At 46.7% G+C, this 26,789-nt stretch overlaps 1 protein-coding gene across 1 annotated transcript; it reads right to left on the bottom strand.

Annotated features, from left to right (window-relative positions):
* Positions 1 to 413: 413 nt before the first annotated feature.
* On the bottom strand, positions 414 to 26,094 carry CISD2 (CDGSH iron sulfur domain 2). The gene is made up of 3 exons (XM_088453243.1): positions 25,848 to 26,094; positions 19,953 to 20,167; positions 414 to 2,008 (listed from the first exon to the last, which is right to left on the bottom strand). The coding sequence occupies exons 1-3, from the start codon at positions 25,948 to 25,950 to the stop codon at positions 1,919 to 1,921; spliced, it is 408 nt and encodes a 135-aa protein (XP_088309369.1). The 5' UTR covers positions 25,951 to 26,094; the 3' UTR covers positions 414 to 1,918.
* Between the last annotated feature and the right edge of the window lie 695 nt (positions 26,095 to 26,789).

The following is a 26,789-nucleotide window of genomic DNA, read 5'->3' as shown; positions in this document are numbered from 1 at the left end:
TATTTGGAATATGATTGAAATGCCGGCGGTTCAAATCCTGACAGTGGCAGGTAAGTGATCTAACCCTCCCCCCCTAATCCTCCCTTGGGGGGGGGGGGGGCTGTATCGGCTAATCCTAACCTCCTCCTGGGGGTGCCTAACCCTAACCTCTACCCCCCTGAGTGCTAACTGCCCTAAACCTCCCCCCCCCCACCCGTGCGGCTAACAGGATGGGCACCTCGGATTTACCTTGTTCGGGCACGAGTCATCCTGGATTCTGGCGTCAGGATTACAATAGGCATCGGTATTTCAACGCCTATCCTGCCGGCATTCTGCAGTCCGGATGGTGACCGGCAGCCGCAAGGCCGCCGTTCACATAACTACATCCCTCCGATTTGCATAGAATCTAATAACAGAAACACCAAGCTAAGCACTAATGTCACATTCATTTTTATTTATCCACTAGAATTTAAACTTTAAGTAGTACAGTTGTTGCTTTGTCTCCTTTGCCTGTGTAAGCCAAATGAAATGATCAGATTTTATTCTGCATAGAGTTGTGTGTCTGCAAGGGAAAGCCAGATCTTTATAGTGTGATAATAGCACAAAGGAAAAAGATGGTTTAGGCTAGCAGCAAAACTAGCGCTTCCAGTGCAGGCCACGCCCCCTCAGTGACATCATGCGAAGGGGCAGGGCCACAATCGCCAGTGATTACAGCAATGCCCAGAGGATCCTACAGGGGCTGTAAGGCTGGGTACACACCTAAAGATTTTCTATCCAACCATCCAACTAGTTGATTGGTTGGAATGAAAATCTGGTAAGGTATGAAAGCAAATGACAATCAGCAATTTGCTCCCAAACGCTGGAAAATGGACAAAAACTTGTTTGAACAAATTGTTTAGAACAAACATTTAACAAACTTGTCTGACGGCCATTTTCATCTGTTTTCTGGCATTTAGGAGCAAATTGCTGATCATCATTTACTCCCATACGTTACCAGATTTTCATTCCAACCAATCAACTAGAAAACCAGACAGCATTGTTGCAGAGATTCTGACTGCAGGGTGCCATTCTAGGCACCCTCCTAGCCAGATGCAGGTGCTGTGGGTGAGCGGTGGTGCCAGTGACAGAGTGCTGCGCTCTGTGCAGCCGCACCGCTCACACACCCATAGTTACAGCCCCGGTTTAGGCCTCTACCAGATCTGTGGGCACCATAGCAGCAGCCTTCATAGATTTCCCTCATTGCAACATCACAACACTGAAAACCAGGGTTTGTTTCTCATCACACATCCAAATATGAACATGGTAACAGGAGCCATATTGTAACTGATCTGTAGTATCTGTAGTCCGCATATTAAGTTTTCCCTGAACATACAAAGCCTTGGTCTAGACAACATGCAGCATTGCTGATGTTCTCTCAGTGGTAATAGAACCTGTAGATGTCAGCACAACTAACAAGAGAAACATTAGTACTACACATAATAAGACTTGTTTCTGAACTGTCCATACTGTAAGTTACTGGTCTCATGGAATACAGGCTGTGAAAATCATAATAAAAAAAACAAGAAGGTAACAGATGTAAGTTATGGCCTACTTCATAGACACACATCTGAAGGTTTATCCTAACACATTGTAGACTTTCATATGGACTTATGTAAATTTTATTGTAGGTATTCCCTCGTTCAGTGGTGAAAGGACTGACTTTCATCTAATGGGGTATTCATGGCGTCTTAGAAAAGTCATTTAACAAAGTTTGTATGAGCCAAACTACTCCAGCATGCCATATAAAAGTCTATTAATTTAGGTACCAAGGCTCCTTGTCCAAAATACTAAAAAAAATAATAATGCAGCAATAGCGACCATTCTAATTTCTTTTCCAAGGCTTGTTTTGCAAAACAGACAAGACATTAATTCCCACATGGAAGGCAGACTCAGACATGTGTTATACTTCTTTCTTCTTGAGGATGAGCGGGCCTATGTTGTCTCCGGTTAACTCATTGTGCTTGTTATGTGATCCATCGCAGACTGGAAACTGCACACAAGAGATAACAACAATATTCAGACAACATGACAATGTAACTTTTAGGATTAAATGCAAAGGAAGACACATTTTGGTGAAAAATATGGGATTATGAGAACAGACCAGTGACCCTGTGTTAAATACATGTCTAACACTGTAATTAGAATGTATCATACCAATAATATTTTTAGAAAAAGCAAACTGTCCTCTAGAAGAGAATTAAATGAAACAAAATAAAACCTTTTCTGTAATACCACGAATACTTACTAAGCTTAAAGCTTCTTAAAATTCCTTTGGCTGGTATGTAGTCAGTTTGTTGACACTATGTTGAACCAGAATGTCAGCGCTAGTATCCCGACATGGTTGTAATGCTACTTAAAGCATTTTCACCATGCAGGCATAACTTTAAATATGCTGGTAAAGTGACAAGTTTACAGTTTGAATGCTCGCACGGTTGAAATGTAGATAACAGCAATACAACTCCAGTAAGTATCCCTTTTCCATTTGTCTAAATGTTGAACCAAACTCTAAATTCGGTGAATCCCTAATATTTTATAGCCCATATATTCTGTGATTACCACACATCTGATAAAAATATATATTTTTCTATTTCTACGGCAATGCACAGTGCACATAAATAAATTTTAAACAATCATTCTATAAATGCCTAATTTTAGATGTTTACATATTCTTTTTAGTCACAGGCACAGTAAGCAAATGAAAAGAAGAACTTGAATTCACTTAGTAGTTTAGAAAAGAGCTTGTACCACTGGAACAACAAAGGCAGAACATTGAAAAGCCAATAGAAAAATATTCAAATGTTAACATACCCACTAAAAGCCTGTATAGACACCAAAAAGTAGTTTCACAAGGTATGGATCTGTGATTGTGTCAACATAGTATGTTTTATTAAACCAGTAGTGTCCAACCTGTGACCCGCATGGATAGACCCATAGACTGAAGCTTATTTTACAACAGCCCTGTGATTGTGATGGATAAAACAGCTGGGTTTCTCTTTGATTTGTTATCCACAGTAACAGGAGACAATATAACAGCTTCTGCACTTAAAAGGACACATTAACATTGGAAACCATAACAAGCAATCATATACTTTGTTCCATTCTGACTTGCACTAGATAGATTTGCTCTGGTTCGGTACAAATGCTGTACTATATATAATGTTAGTTTAACCTACAATGTGGAGGGAGAGTGCTTGAAATGATATGTCGAAGAACATGTGGAAGGGCAAGGAGGTAATTCGTTAGTGATGCAAATAACAAGAGATATGGTAAGAACTTACCTTTGTTATCTCTGTTTCTACGAAGTCCATAGGGTCCACAGGGTTGACCTTGGGGTATAGCTGGATCTGGATCCACGGGCACCACGCAGTTAAAGCTTTGCTGCTCCCAGGATGCACTTGGGTCTGTCCTCCTCTATACCCCGCCCCCGGCCACAGGCACCTCAGTTGGTAAGCAGCTAAGGCCGGAGGAGGAGACTAAACAGAGAGAAGGAAGACTGGAACAGACAAGAAACCATACTCACAGAAATGGGAGACGGAAAACCGGTGACCAGCCACACAGCCCATTTGAAGCCCGGTGCGTCAGGGCGGGCGCCCTGTGGACCCTATGGACTTCGTAGAAACAGAGATAACAAAGGTAAGTTCTTACCATATCTCTTGTTTTCTACTTCAGGGTCCATAGGGGGTCCACAGGGTTGACCTTGGGGATGTCCCAAAGCAGTTCAACTAAGGGCGGGGACGCTCCTGTGCTGAAAGGAGTACCCGGCGCCCAAAGGATGCATCCTGAGAGGCGAAGGTGTCAAACGCATAAAACCTCAAAAACGTCTGAATTGAAGACCAAGTAGCCGCTTTACACAGCTGAACAGCGGAGGCGCCACGCCTAGCAGCCCAAGAGGGACCCACAGAGCGAGTGGAATGAGCCTTAACAGAGGCTGGCACAGGTAAACCCTCCTGTGCAGAAGCCTCACAAATAACTGAACGAAGCCAACGGGCTAACGTTTGCTTGTTGGCAGCCCAACCCCTCTTGTGAAAACCGAAGAGGACAAACAAAGAATCCGACTTCCTAACCGAAGCAGTCCGGTCCACGTAGATTCTAAGTGCCTGGACTACATCTAAGGAAGCCTCACCAGCGGAAAGATCAGGTGACTGAAAAGCTGGCACAACAAGTTCCTGATTAATGTGGAACTTTGAGACCACTTTGGGCAAAAACTCAGGACGAGTGCGGAGCACCGCCCTGTCCTGGTGAAAAATCAGAAAAGGGGGGCGACAGGAAAGCGCCCCCAATTCTGAAACCCTCCTGGCAGAAGCAATTGCCAGGAGAAAAATGGTCTTAAACGTCAGCCACTTGAGCTCCACCGACTCAAGCGCCTCAAAAGGAGGACCCTGCAAGACCCGCAGTACCACCGCCAAGTCCCACGGAGCCACCGGAGGCACGAAGGGAGGCAGGATCCTGAGAACACCTTGGAAAAAGGTGTGAACGTCTGGCAGTGTAGCAATCCGTCGCTGAAACCACACGGACAAAGCAGACACATGAACCTTCAGAGAGGCCAGGCGTAAGCCGAGGTCCAAACCCGATTGAAGAAACTCCAAGATTCTGGAAACCCGGAACACCTGCGGATCATAGTTTCTGGATTCACACCACTGAAAATAAGTGCGCAACACCCTGTGGTAAATCCGCGCGGAAGCAGGCTTGCGTGTCCTAAGCATGGTACCAATGACCGAACTGGAGAAACCCCTAGACGGCTGTCTCAAGAGCCACGCCGTCAAAGACAGCCGACCCAGATCCGGGTAAAGGCAGGGCCCTTGAGACAACAGGTCCCGACGCTGAGGAAGAAGGTACGGAGCGTCGATGGAGAGGCACCTCAGATCGGAGTACCAAGGACGTCTGGGCCACGCCGGAGCCACCAGCACGAGCGTGCCGCCGTCCTGCTTGAATTTCCGCAGAACCCGAGGAAGCAGGGATATCGGAGGAAACAGATACGCCAGGTGAAACGTCCATTTCACCGACAGAGCATCTACCAGACAGGCGCCTGCGTCTCTTGTCCTTGACCCGTAAACGGGCAACTTGTGATTGTGACGGGAGGCCATCAAGTCCAGCTCCGGCAGCCCCCACCTGTCCACGAGTAGCTGAAACACCTCTGGGTGAAGCGACCATTCCCCGGGATGCACGTCGTGACGGCTGAGGAAGTCCGCCTCCCAATTGAGGACTCCGGGAATGAAGACTGCCGAGATCACTGGAACGTGACACTCCGCCCAAGCAAGAATGCGAGACACCTCCGACATTGCTGCCCGACTGCGAGTTCCCCCTTGGTGGTTGATGTACGCCACCGTGGTGGCGTTGTCAGACTGCACCTTAACCGCCCTTCCGTGAAGAGCGGGGCCGGACGACTGCAGGGCCCTGTACACAGCCCGCAGTTCCAGGATGTTGATGGGGAGAAGTGCTTCTTCCGTGGACCAACGACCCTGAAGCGATAATGAGCCGGTCACTGCCCCCCAACCCCGGAGACTGGCATCCGTCGTGAGCAGGACCCAGTCCGGGATCCAAAAGGGGCGCCCCTCGACCAGATGCGCCGTCTGAAGCCACCAAGCCAAAGACTGCCGAACCTCCGGGGACAACACCAGCATCTGAGAGCGGATCCGGTGAGGTAACCCGTTCCATTCCGATAGAATCAGCCCCTGCAGGGGCCGGGAATGGAACTGGGCAAATTCCACCATGTCGAATGTCGACACCATGGACCCCAGAACTCTCATAGCTGAATGGACCGACAGGCGGCAACTGCTCAGGCAACTGTGTATACGCAGCTGCAGGGAGGAGACCTTCTCCGGAGTCAGGAAAATCCGTTGCTGACGAGAATCCAGCAGGGCTCCCAAATGAACCATCTGCTGTGATGGAATCAGGGAGGACTTCTTCCAGTTTATCAACCACCCGTGTGTTTGAAGACAAGCAATGGTCAGGTGGAGATGTCGAAGAAGCACCTCCGGGGAGCTCGCCAGCAGCAGAAGATCGTCCAGGTACGGCAACAGACGTAGACCCTGACCCCGAAGGTGGGCAGCCATAACTGCCATCACCTTGGTGAACACCCTCGGAGCCGTGGAAAGGCCAAAAGGCAACGCCCGAAATTGGTAGTGATGGTTCAGGATAGCAAACCTCAGATACCGCCGATGTGCCGGTGCTATGGGCACATGGAGATAGGCGTCCTGGATATCGAGGGAGACCATATAATCCCCGGGTTCCATCGCCAGAATGATGGAACGTAACGTTTCCATCCTGAACCTGGGAACTCTGAGGTATCTGTTCAGAGACTTCAAATTCAGGATAGGGCGATGAGAACCATTGGGTTTCTGTACCAGAAACAGAGTAGAATAGTACCCCGTCCCGCGCTGAGACTGCGGAACGGGAACAATGACCCCTGCTTGTAGCAAGGATTCTATAGCTACCTGAATCTGACCAGCTTTGGTCTTGTCCAGAGAAGGACTCGTACAAAAAAACTGCTGGGGCGGCCTGAACCGAAAAGACAGGGCGTACCCCTGAGAGACTACTTCTCGAACCCAGGCATCCGTGGTGGTATTGTGCCAACACTGGGCGAATTGGAGAAGTCGGCCTCCCACTCTGGGGTCCCCCAGAGAGAGGCCCGTCCCATCAGGCAGCAGGCTTATCCTCCTGCTTGGAAGAAGGGCGCCGAGCACTCCATGCTTGCTTCTTGGGCTTGGGTGCGGCCTTGGTCGCCGAATGTCTCGGAAAGGACTGGCCCTTGGCCTTACCCTGAACCCGAAAGGACCGAAAGGCAGAACTCCTCACTTTAGCCGGCGCAGAGGCCGAAGGGAGGAAAGCCGACTTGGACTTAGCCAAAGTATCCACTATTTTGTCCAAATCCGGACCAAATAGTAAATCACCATTAAATGGCAAGGCCTCCAGACCCTTTTTTGAATCTGCATCAGCCCTCCAGGACCTCAGCCACAGGGAGCGCCGAGCAGACACCGCTGCAGCAGACACCCTAGAAGTGAGCAGGCTGGCATCCAAAGACGCTTCCCCAATATAGGAAGCTGCATCCCGCATCTGCCCCACTAACGCTCTCTGGATATCCGGAGCCTCATCAGGAAAGGTATCCTCCAAGGCATTGGCCCATGCCTCAATGGCTTTGGCCACCCAGGAGATAGCCATGGACGGGCGAGCCACCGCCCCGGAAAGAGAATAAATGGACTTTAAACAAGTCTCCACCTTCCTATCCGTGGGATCCTTCAAAGAGGAGATCGACGGCAATGGCAGCGTCGCGCTTTTGATCAAGCGGGTAACGTGGGAATCCACCGCCGGCGGAGTCTCCCATTTCCTGCAATGAGCTTCAGGAAAAGGATAGTTCGCCACCAACCTCTTCTGTGGATGGAACCTCTTACTGGGTAATTGCCAGGCCGCCGCCATATGATCCGATAATTGATCAGACAGGGGGAACACAGTTGAAGTCACCTTGGCCTTTTTAAAATTAGGAAACTTCGACCTAGGAGCTGGCGCATCATCCTCAACATGTAGGATAGCCCGCACCGCCCTAACTAAGGCTGGAACATTAATGGAGGACTTAGCTTCCACCTCCTGCCCCATGACATCAGAGTCAGAGTCCTCATGGATTTCTCCATCATCTGAGGACACTTCCGAGTCCGACAACTGCGCAGCTAGTGAACTCACAACCGGACGTTTAGACGCCCTTGGTGGCACATCACCTTGCAACATGGACTGAAACGCCGAGGATGAAGCCGCCAGACTCTGTATGGAGCTGGAGAGAACATCCACCCAAGGCGGAGGAGCCGTCGGAGCAAAACTCTGCAAAGGCACTACAGAATGACGTGTCCCTGGGGAAGACTGCACATACACAGGCAGTCCCGAGTAAGGACCCACAGTCTGGGCCCCGGGGGGAGACCGCAACATTTGTGGAACACCCGGGGAATGGGGGATGGTGGGCTGCGGCAACGCCCTAGAAGGGACCGCTGATGGGACCGATAACCGGTCCGCAATAGACGCCAGCACCTGTGAAAACATCGCCCAAGGAGGGTCCTGTGATACAGGGGGGTTGGAGGGGCCCGGTACCAGCTGGCACCGCCCGCACAGACCATCCTGAGATAAGTCCTCCCCATCAACTCCAGCAGCACAGCGTCTGCAGGAAAATAGCACAGGAGCCACAGAGCGCTCAGTCTCCTCATCAGACATGATACCGTAAATCACAAGAAATAGGTATCACCAGAGGAATTACGGTTTTAACACCCGCGCACTCACCAGTATGCGACACAACAGCCCAGATATGGTACTGTGTAGCACACAACAGTATGTGACTGACCCCACAAATACGTGTTTTATATAAGTGAGGGTCTCAGAAAAACGCCCTTCCCCCACACACCTGCCAGGCCGTAGGAGAAGGAAAGGGATAGTTATAAGCTGACAGCAAGGAGAGTAAGTCACAGACAGGCAGCACTAGCAATAGTCACATACAATGCAGAAAAGTTAGTACTCACTGCACCTTCCGCTACAATCAACCGCCCAGATTCAGTGTCTGGGAAGGCTATAGCGCTGTGTACACTGTCCTTTAGCAGGGGAGAGGTACACAGGGGGACCGGTCCACTTGATACCGCCTGGGAGTCTGCGATGTGCCAGTAAAGATGGCCGCCGGAGACCTCAAACTAGGAGTGGCCGTAAGATAAGAGCAGCTCAGCGACGCCAGACTGCTTGTTGAAAGGCGCGCTGAGCTGAGGGGAGGAGCCGCTAGACAGGGAAGGCTGCCTCCCCTGGCTAGCAATTAACCCCCGGGTTGCCGGTCCCGCTACCAGCCTGTTACCCTGGTGGTCTAGCGGACACGCGGGGTATTCCTCAATTGAGGGGGAGCCCGCCACCGCCGCTAGCGCCTCCGGTCTGTCCCCAGAGACCGGAGGCTTCTGACTGCATACAAAGTATCCGCGGGCCGCCGCACGCGGCAACCAGCGGCTTACCTGATCCCCGTCGCGTCCGGCAGCAGTCAAGGGAGTCCCCAGAGCCTGGCTAGTACAGGCTCTGGGGTCCCGCCGCGATCCCCAGAGCTGTACTGGCGTCGCGGCGCCAGCGGGGAGAAGGAGCAGCAGCGTGGACGTCCTAAAGGACAGTCTGATGCTGCCGCTCTAAAAGTGTAAAAAAAAAGTAGAAAAAATAAATAAATTTCTCTTTTAAAATAAAGCTTAGGGGCTGCTCCTGCAGCCCCACTGCGACAGGGTGACCCGACTCCGGCCGGGCACCAACTAAAACTGAGGTGCCTGTGGCCGGGGGCGGGATATAGAGGAGGACGGACCCAAGTGCATCCTGGGAGCAGCAAAGCTTTAACTGCGTGGTGCCCGTGGTTCCAGATCCAGCTATACCCCAAGGTCAACCCTGTGGACCCCCTATGGACCCTGAAGTAGAAATGACAAATTATTTTAATAAATAGATTGTCAGCTTTTGGACAACCCATTCCTTCTGTACAGCAAGCCAACGCCCACATTACTGATTAGAGGTGGCTACATTTCATAAAGTGAATACATTAGAAGCACAAATGTGTAGTCTTCTGACCAAATTAACAAAAATTATTTTACACATTATGACAAAATAAAAAACTTAAATCAGTATAACAAACAGCAGTAAATTGAATTATAGGAATGAACACACTTGTATCAACATTGCACAGTTGACACTATTGAGCAGTAAAATTGCTAAAATATCAAGGGCCAAATGTAATAGGGTGAGAGTTTAGAAAAGTGAGAGGTTCTGACACTTTTTAAACTTTGCCAATGTAATAGTGTCCAAAAACAAAGTAACAGAGCGAACTTGCATGTTTTTTAGACTTAAAAAACTCTCACAATTTAAAATCTCATTCAGATGTTTTCCCATTTTGAAGATAAAACTCAACCAATGCGAGAGTTTACTGCTAAACTCTCACATTTTCTAAACTCTCACCCTATTACATTTGGCCCCAAGTGTCTAATCACCATAAACTATATGTCAGACATGTGCTCAAGTAATGTGGTAATGACATTGCAAGAGCTGATTGTTATTTCCAGAAGTGAAACCTCAGAAGAGCATTCTACATGTGTGGCTGTTTAATTTACAGGAAAGATATATACACTAACACACACAATTTTACAGTTGATTTGATGGTTTACTTTAAGACCAAGGGCCTGATTCAGACCCACTCGCGAGCGGCTGTCCGCTCGCAAGTGGGTCGATGGTGTGCACTGCGCATGCGCACGACGGAGGGAGCTCCGTCGTGCGCATGCGCGAGACGCGACGAGCGAAGGACTTTCCTTTGCTCGTTGTGTCTGATCAAAGGGGGCGTGCTGTCGATGTTGATTGACAGCACGCCCTCTTTGGTGGGCGTGCCTGCCAGACGGAGGCGTTCCCAAGGGAACGCCTACCGTCAGAAGCCGGCCCCACTGACATCACTAGTGATGTCAGTGGGAGTGATTTTGGCTCTGATAGAGCCAAAATCACTCTTGGCCTTGCGGTTGAGAAACTCAACCGCAGGCTTCTGCTCGCACTGGCGATGGTCAAGACCATCGCGACCATCATCCTGCACGCTCATATAGGCTGTGGGTGGTGACCCACAGCTATACGAGCGTCCAGGAGGACGCTCCATATTTATGGAGGTGGGCCCTGATTCAGAGCGAGCGCTCTGGTCAGAGCGTCCGGCTCTGAATCAGGGCCCAAGCTAGTTCAAAATCTTTATTAGGCCCAAAACAATTGTCACAGTCAATGCAAACACGATTGGATGACGAGTGTAACAGGCTTCATCTGTGTTTATTTCATACTTTTAGATAAATAAATGTGGGTCATGACTGACAACCTTCGTCACCGTACTATTCTTATCTGTAATTCCATTTCTTTGAAGTAATCCATAGCAGCCATACTATGGGTTAGTGTCCCATTACCTTGGGGTAGAGACAGGGAAAAGATCAGACCACCCACTTTCCCTAATACAGTAGCTCCTCCTAGTCTCTGAGTGTCTCTTCCAAGTTAGGCCAAATCATATAGATCTTAAAAGAAACACAGGCAGTGGGGATAGTCTGTAATCGGTAAGAATACCAAACCTTTTTCCTTCTGTCTTCCATGGCAGCCATACTGTGGGATGTACCCAATCAATAGTATACAGAGAGGGCTATAATAACCAGAGACTCAAGGTATATACTTAAATCTGAACAGTTTATTCTGTTGCCCCTTGAAGCCCGCAACTTCCAAAGTGGGGTTGAGTATGTAATCCAGACAGTCGGAATACAGACAGCGGCATCCCGACAGTCGGAATCCCAACCGATTTTTGTATTATAAGCCTTACCACCACCCACACCCCCCACAGCCTATTCCTAACCCTCCCGTCCTGTAGCCTAACCCTACCACTTTACCCTGCAATCTGTTGTTATTCTGACAGTCGGGATGCCGCTGTAGGTATTGTGAATGTCGACATCCTGGCTGTCAGGATGCCGACTACATCCCCCAAAGAAAGTGTCTGAAACGTCGATTGCATAATGACTGGTAAATGTATGAATAGAGGAGCATGTCGCTGCTCTGCAGAGATCCTTCAAAGATGCTTGAGCCAACGAAGTGGACACTGCTTTTGTAGTGTGTGCCTTTAGGACCTCTGCTACATTGGATCTTTCTTTATTATAGATTAAGAGAATATGTTCCCTGAGCCGGGTTGGGTATGAAATCGCGGCTGTTGGGATCCCGCTAATCAGAATACCGACAGCGGCATCCCGACAGCCAGAATCCCGACACCCATAGGATCACACGGTGAGCGATTTCCTAACCCCTACCCTACCCTCCTTCCCCCCTAGTGCCTAAGCCTAACCTCCTCCCTTCCTGTACCCCAAACCAAAGACCCCCTCCCCCTAATCCTAACACTCCCTACTCAGTGCCTAACCCTCCCCCTAATGCCTAATCCTAACCCCACTACCTAACCTCCAGATACTTACCTTTGGGATGCCGGCGGTCGGGATTCTTTTCCTAGGATCCTGACCTGTCAGGATTTCGGCGCCGGTATTCAGACCGTCGGCATCCCGCATGCCGGGATGCCGACTACATCCCCCGAGCCACCTGGAGATGCTCTATTTAGTTGGTACCAAACCCTTTCTTACTTCTGCAGAAAGAATAAAGCTAGCTATACACTGTCAGATTTTCTTTGTTCGGGATGAGAAACGGGGCAACTTTTTAGCAAATTGCCAGCCCCAATATCTGTGCTACACATTATGCAATTTTTTATTAGAAGTTACTCATTTTGCATTTGTAGGTCCACAAGGAGGATGACAGTAACAGGAAAACATAGGAAACATGAGAAGTTTATCAAAAATGCACACAATGCTCGATATCGGAAAATTGAGGCCGAGATTTTCGTTCTTAGCTGACGGATAAACGAAAGAAAGCGTTTGTGGACATTTTTTAACAATTTTATCCGTGAAACGCTAAAACAATCGTTCATACACACTATACAATAAATTAAACCAATCACCCGATTATTGTCAAATAGTCGTATAGTGTGTAGTTAGTTTAACCACTTGACTATTTTTTTTTTTCTAAAAACCGCTCACAAATTGTTGGGGGGTTTTTTTTATGAGTTAATTAGGTGAGGAACATCTATTTCAAACTTATCCAAAATTATTTCATTAAAAAAAAAAAAAAGAGATTTTTTATTTACAAATATTAAATAGAATAAAAAATAAAAAAATAATTGTTTAAACACTGGAAACATCGCGACTCATTTTGACACCGGTTTCAGGTACACTAAGGGGGTGAGGGGGAGGTTAATTTATTTTTTCCAGTGGCTGGGTAGGTGGTCCTGCTTTGCTGACTGATCAGCAGCACAGCAGACACTGGGGGCGGGTGCAGGCAAGCAGAGGACCAGAAGGTCCCTCTAAGAGCAGCAGCTGCAGAAAGATTCTCTTCCTGCAGCCGCCCTTAAGGTGCATACACACACAACAATTTTGTTACCAACGATTTTATGAACGATTTTCTGTCAGATTTTTTAAAGTGTAATGAACGATTTTTTTGTAGAACTACAAACGATTATTGTAACTTCCTTTAATGAAAATCGTTCAGTTGGTCAGTCAGAATGAACTACAAACGGGAATGCGCATGAACAATAATCGTTCATCGTTATAACTCAGAAACTGAATGATTTTTTTCAACGATCGAACAATAACGACGTGGTTATAGTTAAATCGGTGAAATAATCGTTATGTGTGTTGTATGCACCGTTACTGTTTATCTGATCTGGCCGCTAATTTTTAACCATTCAGATAAAGAACTGCCTGGTGTAGTTAGAAAATTGCGACCATGCCAGGCAAGTGGTTAAAGAGGTGTTCTGTCTTCTGGATATCCTGGAGTCTTGACCAATAAATTGAGATGGCTCTTACAAGGTCCAGTGTATTTTACAGAAAAAAGAAAATGCAGGTGCGCACTCTGAACACACTAATAATCAACATAATTATAATAAAACTAGGTAGTGCAGTCCAGCCCCCTCCCCTTTTTACTTTGTATTTGTGTATATATTGTACACTTGAAGGCTGAGACTCCTGCTTCGACTAGCACTCCTCCCACCTGCCCTTAGGCGTTTGTAATTAGAATGGGTCCTTGCCTTGCAATCTACACATTATAATAGTTCCCATTCCAAGGAAGTCCTGGTTACATTTATATAATGTATCAGTATTTGGGATACTAGGGACCCACTTGATGAGGTTCACCTTGACATGGTAAGTGGGCATACATCTTTGACCAAACATGCACTAAGAACCTATAATATACTATAAAAATTTTGGTTATCAGTGTTCTTAGTGCTTAGAGTGTGCACCTTTTATTACGTTTTAAAATTAGCGTATCCAGTCCAGGTTCCTCCCCAAAGGTCCACTGTATGTAACTTATCTTCCCTTTTACGCTTAGGTTGAGAAAAAAAAAAACTATGGTAAAGTGATTTCTTGATTAAATTGGAAAGAAGAAGATACCACCTTAAGTACAAATACCAGGTTGGTTCTCAACGTTAACTTGCCCGGAAAAATATTAAGGAACAGTTCTTTGACACATAAGGCCTGCAGCTAACTTATGCTGGGTACACACTAAACAATATGTACCCAGCACAATCTCGCTAGCGATGGGACCCGGCCTCGACAAGTGCATACAAACTTGCCGATGCTTGGAGCGACCCCGCCCTCAGTGACGATATCGCCCGTCGGACCTGCATACAGGTCTAATGTGTACCTGGATTTACTCTTCTGGTTGAAGTGATTGCCACCAAGAAAACCACTTTAGGTGATAAAAACCGTAAGGAAACATCTTGCAGAGGCCATAACGGGGTAGACAACCAAGAAATTCATATTAGGTCCCATGGTGCCACAAAAGACGTAGGAGCCCATTTATCAACAAGGTTTATCATATGCAACAAGTTTAAAACTCATTGTGTAGGACAGGGGTAGTGAACCTTTTTTCTGCTGAGAGCCAATTTGATAGAGATAGATATATATATATTTATCCATCTATCTCTCTATCTATCTATCTCTATAAGATTATTTGCAGGCCGGTGCAGGGCACGCTCCAGGTAGTAAGGGCAGCGGTGTGCTAGTCTGCAGTGTCCTAAAGACAATCCAAACGGCACTGCTGCATATTATTGCTGTAGGGTGCCTTTCTAGGCACCCTGCTAGCCAGATGAGGCTAGCAGAAAAAAGTTCAGAGGGCCAGACCAAATGATTCCGCGGGCCTTATACGGCCCCCGGGCCTGAGGTTCCCCATCCCTGGTGTAGGAGAATGGTGCTCCAGCCAACCAGCTTTCAACTGTCATCTGTTTGAAAAATGACAGTTGGGATCTGATTGGCTAGATCACCATTTATCATACGTAGCAAGTATGATAAAACTTGTTGATAAATGGGCCTCTGTAGCTGGAGACTGGATTTCTTTATTGGTTCAAAGATTCGTTAGTAATTCTTCTGAGGCAAGTCTTCTGTCCAGAAGAATGCTCAGTAGAAATTCTAAAACTTGAGAGAATTCAGCTTTTTTTGGATTTAACTTTTTTCTAGCCCAGGAAATTAATGTTTTCCTCATTCTATAACAGGCATCTAATGAGACTTCTTTCTTGCAAGTAAAAGTATTTTAATGACTTCAAACAGACCTTTCTTCTGTAGTAGCGTCCACTCAACCTTTACACCATCAGTCACCCAGCCTTGTGCTCTAATGAAAGTAGTGGTGCTCTTGATATGACCATTACATTCTTTTTGGGCACTTGATTGAATTCTACAGTGGTGCTTGAAAGTTTGTGAACTCTTCAGAATTTTCTATATTTCTTCTGAAATTTGGCCTAAAACTACCTCAGATTTTCACACAAGTCCTAAAAGTAGGTAAAGAGAAACAAATTAAACAAATGAGACAAGAAAATTAAGACAAGGTTTTTTTTTTGTTTGTTTGTTTTTTTAGGTAAATGATCCAATTTCACATATCTGTGAGTGGCTACAGTATGTGAACCTTTAGGCTTAGTAGATATTTTGAAGGTGAAAATTAGAGTGAGGTATTTTCAATCTATAGGATGACAATCAGGTGTGTGTGGACAACCTGTCTTTTGCTAAAAATCACCTGGACAAGCCAGAAGACTATTGAAACAATGGCCCTGATTCAGACCCACTCGCGAGCGGCTGTCCGCTCGCAAGTGGGTAGATGTTCTGCACTGAGCATGCGCACGACGGAGGGAGCTCCGTCGTGCGCATGCGCCAGACGCGACGAGCGAAGGACTTTCCTTCGCTCGTTGTGTCTGTTCAAAGGGGGCGTGCTGTCGATGTTGATTGACAGCACGCCCCCTTTGGTGGGCGTGCCTCCCTGACGGGGGCGTTCCTAAGGGAACGCCTCCCGTCAGAAGCCGGCCCACTGACATCACTAGTGATGTCAGTGGGAGTGATTTTGGCTCTGATAGAGCCAAAATCACTCCGGGCCTTGCGGTTGAAAACCTCAACCGCAGGCTCCGGCTCGCAGTTTCGATGGTCGCGATGGTGAAGACCATCGCGGCCATCAAACTGCACGCTCGTATAGGCTGTGGGTGGTGACCCACAGCTATACGAGCGTCCAGGAGGACGCTCCATAGTTATGGAGGCCGGCCCTCATTCAGAGCGTGCGCTCTGCTCAGAGCGTACGGCTCTGAATGAGGGCCAATGTTTTGTGGACAGATGAGTCCAAAATAGAACTTTTTGGTTTAAATGAGAAGAGTTATGTTTGGAGAAAGGAGAACAATGCATTCCAGCATATAAACCTCATACCATCTGTGAAACACAGTGGTGGTATCATGGTTTAGGCCTGGTTTGCTACATCTGGCCCAGGACGACTTGCCATCCATTGATGGGCCGATGAATTCTGAATTATACCAGAATATTCTAAAAGGAAAGTGTCAGGACATCTGTCCATGAGCTGCATCGCAAGAGAAGGTGGGTCATGCAGCAAGACAACAACCCAAAGCACACAAGTCCTACTTTTAGGACTTGTGTGAAAATCTGAGGTAGTTTTAGGCCAAATTTCATCAGAAATATAGAGAATTCTGAAGGGTTCACAAACGTTCAAGCACCACTGTATTTTGTAGCCGTGGTTGACAACATCCAACACACATTTGCCCTAATGGATTGTTTTAAATTTTCTCAAACTTTAGCAGTCTGCTCTCTGCAGAAATAGGGATTTGAGGCTGCACATTGTCTTAATACTGGCTCGTAGTCAGGCCTTCTGTTATACTGACAACAGGAATGCCCTGATGTACTTGTAAAATAGTGTCCGACATACTGGCAACCGGTTCTATAGCTTCTGGCTACTTGTATTGTTGTCTTGCTGAGAAAGTAGGTGGATATATCTGATCTCCGACCACTCATCTTTGGATCATGGATTCTAATTTTATACCAAACAAGAGAGATCCTTAAAAGGAAGCATAACCAATCTATTTTACAATGTGCGTAACTAAAGGTTTCTTCTAGTCACCAGACCTGAAGTCACATATCTCACAGAGAATGATACATCTAATAATGTCTCTGCATTATCTCTACATTTTTTAACAATATTGATGAAAAAATTTCAAGGCAGTATCAGCAAGAAGTGCTCTAGAGACTGATGTTACTGCCATGCCTGAGCATAGTTACTGTAGAGCAGTGTTTCTCAACCTCGGTCCTCAAGGCACACTAACAGCCCTGGTTTTAGTGATATCCATGGTTGTGCACAGATAGTTAAATCAAAATAACTGAGGTACTAATTAAGTCACTTGTGCTCAAGTATGGCTATCCCTAAAACCTGGACTGTTAAGGTACGTACACACTGGGCAATTAAAGTGGACGACTGAACGATATAGTTCACTTTATCGTCCTTTTTTTACCTAAATGATGAACGATAACGATGATTGATGAGCGATGCGCATTCCCGCAGGTCGTTCATCTTTATCGTTCATCAGGCAGACATGCAGGCCAACCTGACGATATTGTAAGGTTGCTGCATGTTGGGGGAGAGATCCCGGCGCTGAACGATATCGTTCAGAGGGTGTGCTCAATGTCACGAACGACATTGAGCACACCCTGCCAGGGACACACTAGACAATATCGCTCAGGGAGCATATAGTCTAGTGTGTATGCTCCTTACGTGTGCCTTGAGGACCTTGTTTTTGGAACCCCTGCTGAGGTAAGTAACCTTTTAAGATAACCCTCCATTTTCTTATCCATTGGATCTTTAAAAAGGAGCCTCGATCCTCCAATGGTATGGTAGTTCTTGAAGTCAGCCCTGCAACAGCTGCATCCAATTTAGGTACAGCACACCAGGGGAGACGTTCCTCATCTTTAACAGGGTACATACGTTCTATCATAGACATATTACACTGTTGTTTGTCCAGATTCTGCCATTTTTTTTTTAACACCTTGGGCTTTATTTACGAAGCAGCGGCGATTTCCGGCGGGTTGCAGGTGAAAATTTAAAGCACACAGGTCAGACGGGCGATATCTTTAGTGGGGGCCATGCTACCAAATGCAGTATGGCTCCTGCCGTCATTGGTAAGTGTATATGCACTTGCCGATGCCTGCACCTCCGCCGGGTCCCTTTGCTAGCGACATCACACTGGGTACACATCGTTTAGTGTGTACCCAGCTTACGAACTCTGCAATGCCAGATTTTGTTTGAAACAAAATACTTTTTCATCCACTCCAACAACTCCTTTGATTAGAAGACTGAGGTGGAACACAAATTACATTATCTTTATCAGCAGGCATAAGCTCGGTACACATTGGGGGATATATCAGCCATTCAAACGAACAGGCGATATATCGCATGCACGTCGGCAGGTGTGTACCACAGCGTTGTTCACAGACATATTGCATCAGCCCTGCAACACAGCAGATGGCCGATATATTGGTGCATCTGGCTGTGTGTACGGGTGATCAGCCAACCGCCCGTACCGCGCTGCAGGGAACGCCGGTGACTGACAGCTCAACTGGGTGGGAAAATTCAAATGCCAGCTTAGTTGTGATGCCAGGAAACACACAAAGAGCAGCCAATCGGTAAATCTGTATAACTTACCTGACCGGATGCTGTGTTGGTGGATCCGCCAGCATAGTGTGTACCCAGCTCTAGGCTTATCACAGGCTGCAAACTCTTACATGCTTTATTTATTTTTTTTCTTTTTAAAAAGAGCTTTATCTTCACAGTAACTTTAAAGACAACACTTTCATTAATAATAATAATAATAATAATAAAAAAACTATACTGACTAATCTAGATATTTAGCATATGAGTGCCCCTAATAAGGGCTTACCTTGCAGGGGCGCTGACTAGCTATTAGGGAAAAGGCTCAGGGTCCATTGTAGCAATAAACAAGGAAGTCAGAGGGTAACTGCAGCTCCATTCCCGGAGTGTGGTGCCATTTTGAAGACCTCTGACCTGCATCACATGGGTGAGCATGCACAGAGCCATCATGCCTTATCTACATACAACGTTTGCACTGAGCTTGCAACTAGCGGTCCCCATGGAGTTAGCCTTTGTAAGGTAAGTGGGCGGACTGATCTTTTCCCTGTCTCTACCCCAAGGGATTGGGTTACTAACCCATAGTATAGATGCCATGGAAGACTACAGAAGAAACAGATTTTAGTAACACACTTGTTACAAGTATACATTGCAGCTCCAGCTGTAAGGACTACAGGTCATGGCACCCTCACAGTTATACTAGTTGGGTAAAAGGAGCATTATATTTGGTTAAGTTCCCCTTTAAGCAAGATCAGATGTGTAAAATCATGGAGTTTATTAAGTGTCTAGTAGGCCTTGCAGGAATGTCAACACTTTGCTTAGCATTATCAAACAAAATTAAGACACATTTTATAAATTGTATCATGCAAAGGGATTCAGTATGATTTACAAATCCCGACAGCAGCATCCCGGCAGCAGGAAAATCCCGATCGTCGAAAGGTAAGTATTGACTAACCTATTCTACCCCCTAACTTTCCCTTAGGTGTGCCTAACCCTAACCTCCCCCTCCCCGCCGCCTAAACCTAAGTCCCCCGGGGGGGGGGGGGGGGGGGGGGGTGTTTGCTTAACCCTATGTCCCCCCCGGGAACCCTAAACGTAACCCTCCCCCCCCAGCGGCTGTCCGCGCCTGGCTTACCTTTATCGGTAAGCCGGGTGTCGGGCTCCCGGCGTAGGGCAAATGACAGGCGTCGGGGTTTCGATGCTTGTCATTTAACCGTTGCCGGGATTAGACAGTCAGGAAGCCAACAGTCAAGATTCAGTCCATCGGCTTCCCCATGCAAAGATGGTATTGTCAGAAGCAGGGTTGCACTCTAGGAAAGTTTGGTTAGTTACAGGTGATGGGATTAAGAATTATTTTAAAAGACTAGTTTGTATGATGCATATACATGGGATATTGCCATTTTGACTTTGCCTCCTCTCCACCTAGCTGTAATTTCATTGCACCTTTCTCTCACCGTTTTTGAGCGCCAACATCGGCAGTATGCAGCTTTGGTCATATTCAGGTCCTCTATATTTATTTCATTCACTACTTTAGGATTCTCCTTTTGGATTTTAAGATTAATCAAACTGTCCTTCTGTTGCTTCTTCTTCAGCAGGAATGGTCGAATTGCAAGGTAGCCCAGCAGCGCGAGGACACCCAGGAAGGGCAATATCTGCAGCCATTCTGAAACTGGAGAAAAAAGGTCAAAACAAACTGATTTCATTATAGGGACTGGATTATTTATTTTAAAAAATTTAGAAACCCATGTACTAATAATTGCAGAACTGTCTAACATCTGAATGGAACCAAACTCTGAAAAGCTTTGTATTTTAGAGTTTGGTACATATAGCCAAGATCGTAGTCCCCATTGATAATAATGGAGACATGCGATCTGCAGTGCTAATTAGCACTCTGAAAGAGATTTCTGCATTATGCTATTAGTACATGGCAACAATTCAAATAATTATGCAGAAATTGCAGTTTTCCACAATTTTTTTTATTTTTTGACGTGATATATAGGCCCTTTAAACACGTGTGACTTATATTGAAAAAAAAAAAAAAAATTACAAAATTTGAGCTATAAAAGTCAATAGGTAAAATGTATGAATGCTGGTGTTAGCCTTTAACCACTTAATGTCCCTCAATTTTTTTTATTGTTATTATTATAATTTTTTCATTGAATTAAGATAAAAATCTATGCGACTATGCCAGTTTAAAAATCTTATTCCTGTGTCCATTTAGTGCCAAGTTCCTCTAAGTAGATTTAAGTCAAGACTTAGTGAAACTGTTAAAATAATGCAAATGCTGCAAAATAACCTGCTGTATATTTTGGATTTTTTAGATGGTCTCCATAACTTTGTATGTGGATCATTGATACTAACACAGATCATATTAAATATTATCTAAAACCACTTTGAAATCTTTAAAATAATGGGCCCAATTTATCAACTTGTTTTATCATACGCAACCAGTGATAAAACTCGTGTATGATAAATGGTGCTCCAGCCAATGAGCTCCCAACTGTAATTTTTCAAACAGATGACAGTTAGGAGCTGATTGGCTAAAGCACCATTATCATGCGCAACAAGTTTTACCACTGCTTGCGTATGTTCAAAATCGTTGCTAAATGAGGCCCTGTCAGTTAAGAAATACAGTTCACATTTATGCTTAAAGAAGCAGTGCCATCTACTGACCAAAGTTATTATGGGAATAATTTATTTCAGTTCAGACTGAAGAAGCTAAATTATTATTATAATTTATATAGTGTAATTAATTGTGCAGTGCTGTAAAGTGTGTACTTTTATTCATAGTCCTTAGTCAACCTACATGCCAGTATGTTTTTGGAGTATGGAAGGAAACTGAAGGACCCAGAGTAAACCAATTCAAATGCAGGGAGAACATACAGTTGAACTGAAAACCTCAAGTGCTGTAATGGTGCATACAGACGGGACGATCGACAACGTTAATGATAGCGTTGTTCGATCTCCCAGGTGTGCTGGACGATCGATAATCCAGCACACCACCGACTATAACGACCCGCGCAGGTCCCTATAGTAACCTGGTAGATATCGACCAGGTTGGCCTGCATGCACGGGCGATGGTCGATATCGATCATACATGCCCGCACATCGCAGGTAGTTGGTGGGCGAAAAATGCACCATATGAACGATATGATTGATATCGTTATCGTTCATATCGTCCATTTTAATCGTACTGTGTACACGCACCTTTAGGCAGAATACGAACAACTGTGCCACACACAAAGTGGGTGGGTGATGAAAAGCCCTACCAGTTGCATTCTAGGATACATGATTGAACCTAAATGAAATCATGTTTGAAGTGGGGTCCCCATGCGTACATACAAGGATCTATTTGTGATAATCATGTTTTCTGAAGTTAGCTCATTCATTTTCCTATAAATATTGTGTTAGTATAGTATGGAATTCTTTCTTAGCATGTAATCTTGGTAACCTGTTGTGGTATAATACAATTCTGATTGTCTCCTGAATAATCTGTGGACCATGCAAAATAAAAATGTGTGGGTTTTAGTATTTTACTTAATACTAATAAATGACATTTTTGTTAACAAGTCCACTTAAACGCTGCTGTATATGACCAATGCATGGGTGACATAGGATAACTGCACCCAAGGAGAGTGAGTCTCCTGCTCCAGCGGTTAGAGCCGTGGCACCCAGGGGTGCCTCAGGACACTTGCAGGGGTGCCTCATGTTAGTGGTCCAGCACCAAATGAAATTATCTATGGTCAATATAATGTAAATACAGTATGTGGAAAAACAGAAGCACAAACCTGTCACCACCACATAGCTGAACCTAAGGATGACAGGTAAGCACATTTTCCTTCACTTTACTAAATTTTTTTCTGAATTTCTCAATAACAAACTTTTGGCTTAGAGGTGCTGTGAAAACAATGTTGACACTGTAGGGCGCCATGATTCAAAAAAGTTTGGGAACCTCTGGGTTAGAGCCTTCATGGCTTGCAGGGACACCAGAATGGAGGATGGAGCAGGTGAGATTTTCGGGTTGGGTACGGCACCCCGATGGTCGGATGCCTATAGCGGAATCCCAATGGTGAAAATGATGGCAATTTTCGTTAAGTATCTAAAGGCTAACCTTAACCCCAACCCACCCCTTCCGCAGGCTAACCCTAACTATAAGTTTGCAATGCAAAGGAAATTCCAGATAATATATTTAATCCCTTCACTATGGAGGAGTGGGGCTTGTCCTCTGCATATACCTTAAAACTGCAGGGGAATGTTGTTCTCCTAACATCAGGTTTTGAGGTTATATAATTTTCAAATCATTTTGATCATCAGATTAAGGAATCGCACATATAAAAAGCACATCCGATATGTCCTCACAGATGCATTCACAATTCTAATAGGGTTCATGTAACCATGTGAAGAGCACACATGCAGCATGTTATATTGCTGTGCATCTATGATTCCTCTAGCTCAGGGATGGGGAACCTCCTGCCCGGGGGCCGTATAAGGCACGGGGAATCATTTGGTCTGGCCCTCAGAGCTTTTTTCTGATAGCCTCAGCTGGCTAGCAGGGTGCCTAGAATGGCACCCTACAGCCAGAATCTATGCAGCAGTGCAGCCTGGAGCATTCTTAGGGGTTACACTGCTGCCCTTACAGCTTTGCTGTAATCACCGGCAATTGTGGACTCACCACTGTGTGATGTCACGCGGAGGGGCGTGGCCTGCACCGGGCCCGCAAATAATGTTATATATCAAAATGGCCCTCGGCAGAAAGAAAGGTTCCCCACTCCTGCTCTAGCTCAGTTTTTCCCAGACTCATTCCTCAGGGAGCACATGGTTTCTATTTTTCCTAGTTGGTGCACAGGTGTATTCATTATTGGCTGACACAGGAGGAGCTAATTATTTCACTTGTGATTCTGTGAGGAGACCTGGAAAACATGCACTATTGGTCATGGACGAGCAGTCAGAGCCTCTCGTATCATACTCCAGAGTTTTGATATTAAAACTGTTTTTATACATGTGTGCCTCCTCAGCCATTGACCTCACCGCATGTTACTGCTGTTGGTGCTCCCTGAGGACTGAGGCCCTGATTCAGAGCTGGACATAGCGCTCGCTCTGAATCAGGGCCGACCCTCCTCCTTTTTGGAGCGGCCTCCTGGCCGCTCACATAGCTGTGGGTAACCAGACCATCGCGACCATCGGGCTTGCGACGAGACCCTTGCGGTAGGGTCTCGCTGCCGCAAGCCCTGGAGTGCTTTTGGCTCTATCAGAGCCAAAAGCACTCCCACTGACATCACTTGTGATGTCAGTAGGGCCGGCCCCAGACGGTAGGCGTTCCCATGGGAACGCCTCCGTCTGGGCAGCCATGCCCCCGGCACGCCCACCAAAGGGGGTGTGCTGTCAATCACCATCGACAGCACGCCCCCTTTGGTGCGAGACCCAGAGCGACGGCTTGGCCGTCGCTATCCGGGTCTCGCGCATGCGGACGATGGAGCCGCCTCCGTCGTGCGCATGCACAGTTGGGCAACATCGACCCGCTTGCGAGCGCTCAGCGCTCACGAGCGGGTCTGAATCAGGCCCAGAGTTTGGGAAACACTGCTCTAGCTCAGCGATAGGCAACCTGATACACTTCGGGCCGCATTGGCACAAAGGGAACATACCTCTTAATCTCTATAGCTCGTTTTTATATTTAATCAAGGAAATATGCACCTACTGTAGCAACATATCAACAGATAATTCAAACAAGTTTTACAGATTATAAAACAAATATCACAACAAAGCAGGAAGGAGCTGTGGGTTGAAAGTGAAGGCTTGGAGGGCCGCCTGTTGCCCATCAATGTTCTAGCTTTTTCACTATGAATAATGCTGGGCATACACAGCCAGATAAAATGTCTGTCAGACCGACAGACATTTTATCTGGCCGGCTGCCAGCCGCAGATGTCCGCGGCATACACTGTGAGAGAAATCTCACAGTGTATAGCCCGACATCCGCGCTCCGCCCCCGGGGGAGGAGACATTTCCCTGTTCCTTTCCGTAGGAAGGAGCACAGGAAATGTCTGTCTGTCGGCCGCGCTGGCATACACTGCCCGATGCGGCCGACAGTTACCGGGTAAATATCGCATCGGACGGGCATGCTGGACAATCCTGCATGCCCGACCGAGCAATATTTAACCCTCGGTCGCCCGCACACACGCTACAATTATAATAATAATAATATATCGGCGGATCGCCCCGATAATTATAGCGTGTATGGCCAGCATTACTGAAGTTTTCCACATACAGGTCACGTACTGTATTTGGAGATTGTAGTTTAGCTGCACTATAATTAGGAGTCATTGAAGCATTATCATGGGCAGGCCTGGCAGGCATTGTGGAGGGAGCTGGCGCTGGAATCAAGTGTCAGATCCCAGCACCAGAAGTGCAGTGGCGTAATGTAGAGATGTGTCACCAGTGGGACACAGTAGCCAGCGCTGGGACAGTGTGTCTGCTCCCAGCACCAATCAAGCAACTGCAGAGGGCAGCGGCAGTTTAAATTTGGCGCAGGACGTGAGCCAATCACACGCTTCCATAGTCTGATGTAAGATGCCTACAAGCGGAGTATTCAGTTCGGCAGCGGTCAAGGCAGAAAAGACGTCAGATTTATAGCTCCGGCAGCTGCGGAAGAGGCTAGAAGATGGGAATTGTGGTGGTGGTAAGAAATGTTTAAACTTGTGGGTGTGGCAATGGTGGACACTCTTTTGTACACTTGCAGTCTAAAGACGCTGGTGCACCACTTTGAGCCGTAAATGCAGGTGGACATGTGGCTATTGTTACTAATCTGTTCCAATTTCATATCTTGTTACAAACTTTCACTAGTTAAGTAGTGATTTTAAGACTAGAGGGCAAGGAGCTTTATATAGATGGCGCTTACTGCCCACAGAACCACCTTTACATTACACTATGTTTGCACCAGGAGAATAAAGCAAGCAAGGGTCGCAGGTCACTGTGTAGAGAACACTATGGGGTGTCACTAGCTTTTGGGAGGGCGCGATTTGATGCAAAGTGTTATGAATATGGGAGGTCACTTTTCGGAACCTACAAAGTTCAATGTTGTAGTATTATTCTTGATAGCAAAACAATTTTATAAACGAATATCAATGTAGTCAGCACTGCGTGCGCCTGGCATACTTCCCCCATCTGAACTGCCAGCAAAAGAAACATGCAATGTCACATGTGGATACATGTGGTGGATACATGTGACATGAGTGCTCTGGCACATGATGCCGCCGTCCTGCTGCTGAGTCTGGAGGACTCATCCCGGTGCCCGGACACTAGTCAACCTGACTATGCAACAGGCCTGACCCGGAGCCGGCACCCGCCCCTGTTACCTGTCAGCCTGATGAAGCCGGCGATACTGTCAGGCACGGGCAGCCTCTTCAGGTAGGCGGGAAGCTGCACCTTGATGACACGAGCGATGATCTCCAGCACCATGTCGCCAGGTCACTCTCTCTATTCCCGGGCAGCGAGGAGGAGGAGGCAGCTCCCTTCCTGGTACACAGTCACGGCGGCTGCAGTGCTACCCTGACCCCTCAATGTTCCACCTACTCTTATTATTACTCCTCCTCCTTCTCCGTCACATCATACAGGGTCATCACTGCAACACCACCGGGGCACCGGGTCTGGCAGCACACTCATCATCAGTGGTGTGTCAGTGACTGTTACCATTCACTTTTACATTATTGCTAGCAGCATAACTTCCAGTGCCATACATCCTCATAGAACTTGCAGGCTAAAAGTTTATTTTCTTAATATACTATGCAACAATGCACCTTTATTATGATTTTTTTTTATTTCTACTTCAGGGTCCATAGGGTATCTGCAGGATACCTTGGGGTATATGCAATGGCGGCAGACATCGGGCACCTCAGTTAATTTTTCAGCCTCCCAGGATGCACTGGGGTCCCTACCCCGCCCCCGAGCCATGGCAATCCAGTTTCGTAGCTGCCCGGCTCGGAGTCGGATAACCTCTTCAGAGGGGGGCTGTTCAGCCCCTGAAGTTTCTTCCAGCAGCTTTTGCTGCGATGATATGAGCGGGCAGCATGGACAGGCTAATTAGAGGTCCATGCTGCCGCTCCTTCACCCCATCGGGCCAGAACGCCGGTACTGATGCAGGCGGGTACCAGGGCTCAGCTAGCGGGGACCCCGGTATTCCAGACTGTGGCCAGTAAGCGGCGGGAACCCGCTGTGGGTTACCGCCGATTCACAGTCTTATTTGTCCCTAGGCAGGGGTCTCCCTGGGGACAGTCTGCGTGTGGAGCAAGGTACTGATC

This window comes from Taudactylus pleione, unplaced genomic scaffold (assembly GCF_031769625.1).
Source record: "Taudactylus pleione unplaced genomic scaffold, aTauple2 ptg000573l, whole genome shotgun sequence".
NCBI lineage: Eukaryota > Metazoa > Chordata > Amphibia > Anura > Myobatrachidae > Taudactylus > Taudactylus pleione.
Note: the sequence above shows the minus strand (reverse complement) of the source record. Positions and strands in the feature narration are given on the sequence as shown.

Excerpts from the sequence above, each read along its gene's own strand:
- CISD2 (XM_088453243.1), bottom strand. The coding sequence starts at position 25,950 with ATGGTGCTGGAGATCATCGCTCGTGTCATCAAGGTGCAGCTTCCCGCC. Across the intron at positions 20,168-25,847 it reads CGGCTTCATCAGGCTGACAG|TTTCAGAATGGCTGCAGATA; the intron begins GTAACAGGGGCG and ends TTTTTTCTCCAG. Across the intron at positions 2,009-19,952 it reads GATGTTGGCGCTCAAAAACG|TTTCCAGTCTGCGATGGATC; the intron begins GTGAGAGAAAGG and ends TCTTGTGTGCAG.